Below are 9,517 nucleotides of genomic sequence, written 5' to 3'. Positions count from 1 at the left end.
CGAATTGGATCTTGAAATTGACGAAGTCACCACAGACGCCTCGCTTTCGACGGGAACGTCGCCTCCCAATGAATGAATACCTTGTTCCTCCTAAAGAAATATATTTACAAATGTACTTAGTTTTGTTTCTCTCGTAAGTGGGATATGTACTCACGCGCAGTAGCGAAGGACGGAAATTTTTTGAGGTAGGGCAAACTAAAAAAATGATGCAAATACCAAAATAGTCGTAAGATATGAACATCATATATGATTCTAACAAAATAACTTAATACGATAAAAACAAATACATATTTGATAATACGTAGAACCCGAAAACATAGCAATAATGCCACCTCAATGCCAAAGCTTTACTTTTTTTGTAAAAATAATAATCGATTAAGACTTTAAATATCCATGATGAGAAACTAGGTCTTAATGATATTTGTCGCCAAGAAACCCCTTCAATTCACCACCTCAATGAGGTGATAATGTCTTTGATAAAATCATGGTGTGTCTTTCAAATATCAATAAAATCTCTAAATTTTGAATTCTACACGTTTGAATAATGAATATCACAAAGTTATCCTGCATATACTAAGATTCATGATAAATCTCTATAATAGAAATATATTAAGATTCATGATAAATCTCTATTATAGAAATAAGAATCATTGTTATTTACATTGAACCTAGAATATGAGTCTATGTTTCCAGTTCGAAGTCGATTTTACACAATATTCACTTAAACAAGCATAACTTTCTCACATGGAGTCTGTTTTTGATGCACGACCACTCAAAATATTCAGGAAAAACATATGCACCTAAATGTATTCAACAAAAATCAAGGCAGGGCGCTGCCCTGCCTGCCCTAATGGGAGCTTCGCCCTTGCTCACACGTAAACCTATGCTTGTTTACACTGGATAGATGTCTAATTAATCATCTATTTTGTATAAGTAATCACCCGTGGTAAAAAAAACTTAATTTAATTTCATAAGAATTCGCTAGGCACTTTGCATTGTACATGGCTTTGGTTCGAGAATTTCAGCTAGAGGAGGTAAAATAGGTATGCTCAAGATTATTAGAGACGGATTTGTTTATCGAAGAAACGTTCATCAATGTCGCCATCAATGTATATAGCTCATGTATAATCTTCCTAGTGCGACGTCGTTTTTGGCCATCGGAATCCTGTCCATTTGCACTAAAAAAACATGATTTGAAATGAAGAATACTATACACGATCAGAGAAAAAAAAACCGCAAGTGAAAAAACAAAATGCAATGTGTTTGCTCGACTCGGCTCGGCGGTGCCAATTCCTTCCAAAAGGTTGCGCGCGCATCCGTCCGGTTCAGTTTCCCGCTCCCTCTCTCGCCCGCTACTCTACCACGAAATCCGCCCTGCCCTTGCGAACCTAGGGCTCTTCTGCTCCGGGCTCTACCCCCCTAATCGCCGCTCCGTGCTCCTCGCCGTTCTTCGACTGGATGGCAGCCAACGACGACCTCGCCCAGATCGACATCTCCACGGAGGTACACCACGCATCCGTCCTGCCCGTTTCCCAATCCGGGACCTCCGCACGCAAGGTGTTTGACGTTTTGACCCGCCCAAACCGCGCCCCTGCAGGAGAAGGACAAACTGGTGGCGGAGGTGATGCGCTACGTGCTCTTCAAGACGCACCAGACCTCCGGCTGCCCCATCAAGCGGGAGGAGCTCACCCAGATCATCACCAAGAACTACCGCCAGCGCGGGCTCCCGGCGCTCGTCATCAAGGAGGCCGGGGACAGGCTCGCCGCCACATTCGGCTACGAGATGAGGGAGCTCCAGAGGACGCGCGCCCCGTCCAACCGCTCCGCACGCACATCCTCCCAGCAGCTCAGTAAGCTCGCTTCTTGTTTTCTCCGTTCCCCCTTCCACGACGGCAGCCAGCATCTTTGCTTGACCATTTTTTAAACGCGCTAGAATTTTGTTCAGCTATACAATGACCTGCGATGAATTGGATCTTGTTTAGGCAACGTGGATGCGAAGAGCTACGTCCTGGTAAGCAAGCTGGAACCTGAGGTGTACAGCAAGTATGTCGAGGATAAGGAGCGTGCCCATCTGTCTGGCTTCGCTTTTGTTGTCATAAGCATTGTTCATGTCGCCGGTGGCAAGATCACCGAAGGTTGGGATCATGTTTCTTTTACCGGCCACATGTCAGGAGGTTTTATCGTTCGATGGTTCTGAATTCTGTGTCAATCACGTTTCAGAGGACCTTTGGCATCAGCTCAAACGGCTGGGCTTAAATGAGAATGATGAGAACCACCCTCTTCTAGGAAACAACAAGCAGGCGCTTGAACTGCTAGTGCAGCAAAGGTTGGTCGTACCTTCAGCGTGTGTTGCAGAATCTGTATTTCATTGGAGATATTTGTGTTTGATGTAGTATCTTTGCCCAGGTACTTGCTCAAGGAGAAAATTGCTGGTCCAGAAGGCCATTTCATGAGCTATGAGCTTGCGGAGAGGGCATTGGATGAATCCATCAGTTCCAAGCTTAAAGAATACATTTCACAGGTATGTATAGCCCTCAACATGTATGCATAGTACTAGCAAAACTCTTGCTTGGTCTCCTATGAGAGAAATAATGCATCACCTTTACCTGTCGAAGCCATACCGTCCTGTCACAGTTCTTGTTGTCCATTGTGTGGTAGTGTGCAACAGTAAACACTTTACAGTATTTGTTAAAAAAAGCTACTACAGTATCCTGAAAACGATATCTTCAGACATGGTCATGTTTAGGTATCTCATCCCAGCTCCACTTTACCATAGACATGCTTAACTTTAACATGTATCAACCAGCTCTGGGATTTTACATAGTGCGATGGCTCATGATTAAGATTGAGAGTTCTTATGGTACTCTGTACTTGTAATAAAAGGTTGAAAGCACCAAACCATATCACACGTCTGATTTCTTAGGGATAGTTTAGATATTCCCTTTTCCCCTTTTCTGATTTTTTTGCGGGACTACATATTACACGATTTCTCCTATCCTTCAAGTTGGCACCGTGCTTTTCTCCGCCGTTACTAGCACACTACTCCTTCTGCTAGGTCACATTTGCACTCCATTCCTCTCTTCTTCACAAACACGTATGTCGCTGCCATCGGCTGTGGTTGCCCGCTGGTCTTCACTGCTGCTGACTTTGCATGATCTGAGCTGGGTAGGCCAGCCAGCCTTTGAAGTGCTCCTTTGACTCGCCAACCTGGATGCTGGCTTGGAGGCCTGTGCGCTCTCCACATCCTCTGCCTTCTCCAGTGCCGACAAAACCTCTGTCGGTGCTAGGTCTGCATCTGTCTGCAGGGTTATATTCTGGCTCTTGCCACCAGATATTTAGTTATTCACCAGTACAATTGACAACTAGCTGTTATGTAATTCCAAGCTAGGATGATTCAACAGGGATCTTCATGATCGAATTCCCTATGGAGCAATTAGGTGCAAGAAAAAAATGTGTTTATATTTCATTTGAATTTGCTGTGAACTGTAAAGCATATACCACAGAATTTCCATGAGGTTCTCTTTCCTAATGTGTCCATAAGCAAGCACATCATACAGAAAATGAATGTACAACATTCAGTAACCATCAATGTCAGACAATCAGCGACGACTTTGGCGTGACGGTGCGTTTGGGCAGCCCAATGTTCTATGCAGTGCATTAGGCTCCACAAGGCACTGCACCACCCCTGTCGCTGCATCGTGCACTGCTAGGACCAACCGCCTCAAGCCACCCTGCGGACGATGGGTCCCTGCACAGCCCCATAAAACTAACCTGGTGGAACTCTGGTAACAAGCATTGCATTACTGGCGCTACAGGATCTCTTTCAGTACCATTTTACCCTTTGGATCATGGCACTCCCCAATAATTTGCATGGTACTCCATGTTTCTAATGCTGGAGTACGAACAAATTGGTATGTTAGATAATAGGCGAGGAGTGGTCTATGCCACCCTACTGGTACTGTAAAAGAACTCTTAAGATTACCTGACATGAGCGTTTTGTACATATTAGAGTTGCTTGTTGCTGCTACAACTAGTTCATTAGTAGGATTTCTTTGTTTTTAATAGTCTTAGTACAGCCGGTAGCAAATTCTTATGCATAATTTATTTCCTTAACAATAACCTGTCGCTCGTAAAAACAAGTTGGCAGGGGTAGGCAAATTCCCTCCTGAATGTCGGTGCCATTTTAGAATTAGACCATGTCAGAGTCCACCAGAAATTAAATTGCAGAAGACTGTTTGATCTGTTTGAGGTTTGAACAATCATATTTTTGCCATGGATTAGGTTGTGGGCACAAGTGCTGGTACAGCAGAGTGAAGTGGATACGAAGTGACAACCAGCAGGCATTTCCCTTCACCTCTGTCCTTTCTGAACAAAATGATATGCCTTATCCTTTACCTTTAGGCATAACCACCGACCAATTTCGTGGATTTATCTTTCAGGCCAGCCTAAGCTGATTTGTACAAGGTGGCGAGACTCCAATCATGGCGAGGAGTCATCTTGTAGGGACTTGGCGGAGGCTTGTTTAAGGGCTTGTTTGTATAGGATCGGAGATGGTGTGCCTCTCAACTAGGATAGACTGATACTTTGGATCTGAACAAACATGATACGAGCTTCATCTGTCTGTCCTTTCATTGTTAAATGGAGCTTCAGATCTTCATGAAGTGTTTGCATCATTCTTTGCCGGTTCGTCTCAGACTCTGAGCCGTGGAAACAAAGCACATATTGTCCATATTTTTAGGAAACGCACATGTTGTCTTCTATTGCCAGGCTTAAAGCAGTGGCAAGTTGTGCCAGTAACCCTAACCCCTGGCCTGTAGTGGGCTCAATTGAAGCCCAGCCTGGTCGTTTCCCTGGGCCTTGATTGTCAAGCTTTGCTTCGCTGAAGTCCTTGGAGGCTTGGACCATCCTCCAAACTGGCAATTCCTATTCCACCGACCAGGTCGGCACGTACCGCGCGCCGCACACCCCCGCGCGCGGTACGGGCCGGCCCAGTTCGGGTGTTGGGCCCAGTTGGCCGTTTTCTTTGTTGAGCTTTTTTTTCTGTTCTGTTTTTTTTCACTTCTGTTTCTTTTTCTTTTTTCTGTTTTTTCTTATAGGATTTTAAAATGTTAAAATTCAAACAAACGAAAAAAATTATAATTTGAAATTTTTGTAATTTAAAAATTGTTCAAATCCGAAAATTGTTCAAATTTGAAAATTGTTCAAATTTGAAAACTGTTCAAATCTGAAAATTGTGCATATCTAAAAACTGTTCAAATTTAAAATTGTTCAAATCAAAAAATGTTCAAATTTGAAATTTGATTTGTTAAATAAAAATATTTAGCTTTAAAAACTATTCAAATTACGTTTTTTTTAAATTATTCAGATTTTGAAAATCCGTTCAAATTTTAAAACTTTTTAGATCTAAAAATTATTTAAGTTTTAAAACTTTTCATATTTCCAAAAATCTCGAAATTTTATTTTTCTAAAAAATGTTAGATTATGAAAAAGAAAATATTAGTAACAAAAAAAAAAACAGAAAAAAAAGAAAAAAATCGTACCTGAGGCTAATGGGCCGAGGCCCAGCCTACCCGACATGGTCGGTGGGGTGTGCGGCGCCCCCGCACGAGCCGACCAGGTCGGCAAATAGCAGTCCCCATTCCTATTCTCCACTTATAGCGAGACGGATGCGGTGCTCCGCACAGGGGACAGTTGTTTCTGGGCCGGCCCATGTAGCGAGGACAGTGTGATTTTCTCTCAGGTTTTCTTCCATTTAGCCGGTTTTCTTCGGTTTTCTCTGTTTTTTCTTCTGGTTTTCCGATTTTCTATCAGTCTTTTTTGAAGTTTTCTTAAACCTTAACTTTTTTCAACTTAGAATTTTTCATTTTTTTTGAACTTTTTTTAATCCGAACATATTTCTGATTTGAACTTTTTTCAAATCTGAACGATTTGTAGATTTGAATTTTTTAAGAAAATTGTTCAGATTTTAAAAATGTTTAATTCTAAAATTTGTTCAAAATTGAATTTTTTTGGCTTTGATTTTTTTTCGAATTGAAAAATTGTTTGGTTTTGAAATTTGTTCAAAATTAAAATTTGTTCAGATTTGAAATTTATTCAAAATTGAAATTTTAAATTTGTTCATAATTGAAATTCTTCTTTTTGGAGAAACTTCAGATTTGAAATTTTCTCTGAACAGAAAAACGGAAAATAAAAAACGAAATAAAAGAAGAAAAATCGATAGTACCTTTTGCTGGGGCCGTGTCAGGGCTGCCCATGAAGTGACCGCTTCAGGGGAGAGGAAGGTTCGCTCCCGCTTAAAGCGGGAAATAGGAGCTCCCCTCCAAACTACATGTGGAGACAAAACAAATCGCATGGTGTAGGAGGGTGCTGATCCTTAGCTAGGGTTGCAAGCAGCATTCCGCGTAAATCCATGAAACCTTTATCTAGTTCAAACTAGATTTTAACTAATTTAAAAAGTTACAACTAAATTAACTACTATCAACTACGAAACGGGGTGGATCGGGCGCCTCTTTGCATCCCTATCCTTAGCAGTGCCATATTATTTTCTCTCTCAAAAAAAGAAGCCAACTTCTATTCCTGCTCCATTCATGTGTTTTTTTCCTGTACCTGGATCTGAAGGGCCCCATTAGATTCAGGTTAAGCCTCCCTGATCCATGCATGGCTTGTGTCCTAAGCAAATCAATCATCTGTCCAGCCATCCAGTTGTGGCGAAAATGTTGGAGAAGATAATACTGAGAATTAATAGGTGGACACGATTTAAGGGAGGAGCTTTCTCTTCACAATCAGCACATACGAGGTCCTTTAGGTCTTCTATAATAACTTCGGTGCAGAGTGTGCATGTGCCTCACACGTTAAGCACGCATGTTTTTTCACAGGATGTTACTTAAGCATGCATGCATGATATGTTTCTTTTGAGAAAAAAAAAAAACACCCGAAGACAATACAGATCTGATTCATGTTAGGGACAACATTACAAAGATGAGAGCAGCCGACAACAGCCAACATTGCAAAAAAATAAAAACAGCCAACACGTAACAAACTCCAACTGCTGCACTGCCCGCCTAATGACCCAAAACTCAAAATGTGCCTTGCGACAATACCTCATGCCGTGTGCAACTGAAGCCCGCCCCTTGAGATGAGACAAAGACAAAGTAGATCGAACATCGTCGGGCTGCACCACAAGCTTGTTGTTGCTCTGATCCGGTGTCACTACTCTTGGAGAGCTTGAACAAAGACACCAATTCCCGCATACTAAGTAAACCAAAGGTCTGTATTCATTCTCAAGTAGACCTGGCATAGCCATTGGTGTTGCTAACACTTCTAGCATGCCTTCACCGACTAATGGAGTACCATTGGACCGAGTAAGCCTCTTGAAGAAGATTATTCAGATAGCCGCCGTCTGTACAGGGTGAAGCGTTAGACACGACCAGACCCCTGACACATGACTGAATAGATCTAGCTACCCAGATCAAGAGGAGCATGCTCTCACCTAACGGTGTCACAGAAAATCCCGTTGGGACGAGGAGGAAGTTGGAGAGACTTATTCGATTGCCATGATTCCGACACCTCAATATCACCGCTAGGACGTGTGAAAAAAAGACCTACACGAAAAGATAGTACACATTGGACGAAGAACCGACTTCCCTCCTCCATGTCTAGATGGTGTCCTGAGACAAAGGGCAACAACGACCTTGCAGGAGAAGAGCAAGGAAAACCTAGTCACCTTTGTGTTACTGCAAAAGTTGCCTCATTCTTAGGAAACTTACGAGTCTCATATCATTTTATGTAGAATATCATATTACCTAAAGAATAAATCAATAGAAAGGTTAGTTAGATACCGATACATATGCAAATTCGGTAAAATACACCATATGTTTTTAGGTTACTACAATTTTATCCGATATAATTTTTTTGCGACCAATTTCAGCCTCAAACTTTTTGAAGAAGTACCAAAGCACTAGATTTACCTATTACTACAAGATGATTGCTTCCTCGAAAAGTTATGGAATGGCTTTGGTATTACGCATACACAAGGAAGATTAATAAAAAGGTTGTACTTTTTTTATCATCTAGCAGCCATGAGAGATGCAAATCTCATGCACGGTTTTGCATTGGAGGAGGAAACACGAAACCTTTCTCTTCCGCTGACACACCTCTCTTCTTTTGGCTCACGTCAAATATGAGTTACTGCCAGTATTGTTAGTAGCTAGTATGTTTATTGAAATAAGAACGAAAGTTTATGAAGTAAATATTCCAACAATTTGCTGGGATGAACATCCACGGACAAGAGATAAATATGTATATAGGTTAGTCCAGAAGAAAAATCAAGGTACATTCATGAGGGTCTATCTGATTTGATCATAGCAGCACTCGAACAATTAAAAGCCAAATAAGGTGACATTAGAGTGAGCCTCAAATTGGGACCTCACATGGGAAGTTTCTTAAACATTCATTTAACTAAAAAGGTTAGCATGTATACTAAGAAGGCTAGTATTTATTTTAACTGCTAACAAGTAGGCAGCCAATGGGGCTCGAAACCTGGCCCATCGCGGCCAACCGGAACTTGACAGGTGGTGCGGATCCAACAAAGCTACTGCACCCATCCCACTTGGTACTACACTAGATTAAGATCGAGAGTGTACATAATTACATCGATTCGACTATACTAGAGTCTTAGCCAGGCACCGGATCTGCTAGTGATTATACGATTAGTCATCTCTCATACCACTCATCAATGCATGAGCCCATCTACTAGAGGAATTGTTTATCTCTAACCCCCTCTCATGGCCATGATCTAAAATGAAGCGCAGGCTTTTGAGGCATTGTTTATTCATAACTCCCTCTCATGGCCTCTTCTTCACCGGCAAACCACCGGCGGCTTCGCCCACGCGTCGCCCTCTTTTATCTCGGAAGGGAAAAGACATATGCTTTACCTATCAATTAAGGGAGAAAAGGGTGTGGAGACTGTCTCGATCACCCGCGAATTTGCAGCAGGAGGTGGTCATGTCCCCTTAGAAATGACTAACTATGTTGTAGGCTTGGGTAGCCATCAGGTGGTAGCCATTAACTAGGTCCTAGTTAACTTAGGTGCAAATTAGTGGATATTTCATGGGGTAATAGTATAATATTGTCCTAATGCATTGGCCCCAATGCTACACGCCTTCTTGTGGTATGGGTAAAATAAACGATGGTACGAGAATACGCATCTCGATCTTTTGGATATTGTTATTTTCATAAGGGAGCCATCTCTTGATCTTTGCCTCTCCTGTACGGGCAGCTGCCACTTGTCAACTTTATTTCTTATGCTTGCCCTACTCTATGAAGATCGAAGAGGTGCATCATCTCGCGTGATCCATCCTCAGGGAGGGACAACAATGCCATTTTACTCGGTGTGATGTGGATAGAGTAACTCATTGTTAACCACAAGCATCTCACTTTAGCGTTGCCTGTTGTCATGGCTGCCTCATATATTTCGAAGCAATTTTTTAAGGTTCCATGGCTTTCCACCATATAAATT

The 9,517-nt window shown here is 41.9% G+C and overlaps 1 protein-coding gene across 1 annotated transcript; it reads left to right on the top strand.

Annotated features, from left to right (window-relative positions):
• The first annotated feature begins 1,458 nt into the window (after positions 1-1,458).
• On the top strand, positions 1,459-4,594 carry LOC124678860 (non-structural maintenance of chromosomes element 3 homolog). The gene is made up of 7 exons (XM_047214715.1): positions 1,459-1,503; positions 1,598-1,850; positions 1,983-2,135; positions 2,221-2,326; positions 2,407-2,521; positions 4,282-4,340; positions 4,440-4,594. The coding sequence occupies exons 1-6, from the start codon at positions 1,459-1,461 to the stop codon at positions 4,312-4,314; spliced, it is 705 nt and encodes a 234-aa protein (XP_047070671.1). The 3' UTR covers positions 4,315-4,340; positions 4,440-4,594.
• The last annotated feature ends 4,923 nt before the right edge of the window (positions 4,595-9,517 follow it).

This window comes from Lolium rigidum, chromosome 7 (genome assembly GCF_022539505.1).
Source record: "Lolium rigidum isolate FL_2022 chromosome 7, APGP_CSIRO_Lrig_0.1, whole genome shotgun sequence".
In the NCBI taxonomy this organism is placed as follows: Eukaryota; Viridiplantae; Streptophyta; class Magnoliopsida; order Poales; family Poaceae; genus Lolium; species Lolium rigidum.
This window is presented reverse-complemented; position numbering and strand designations above follow the sequence as displayed.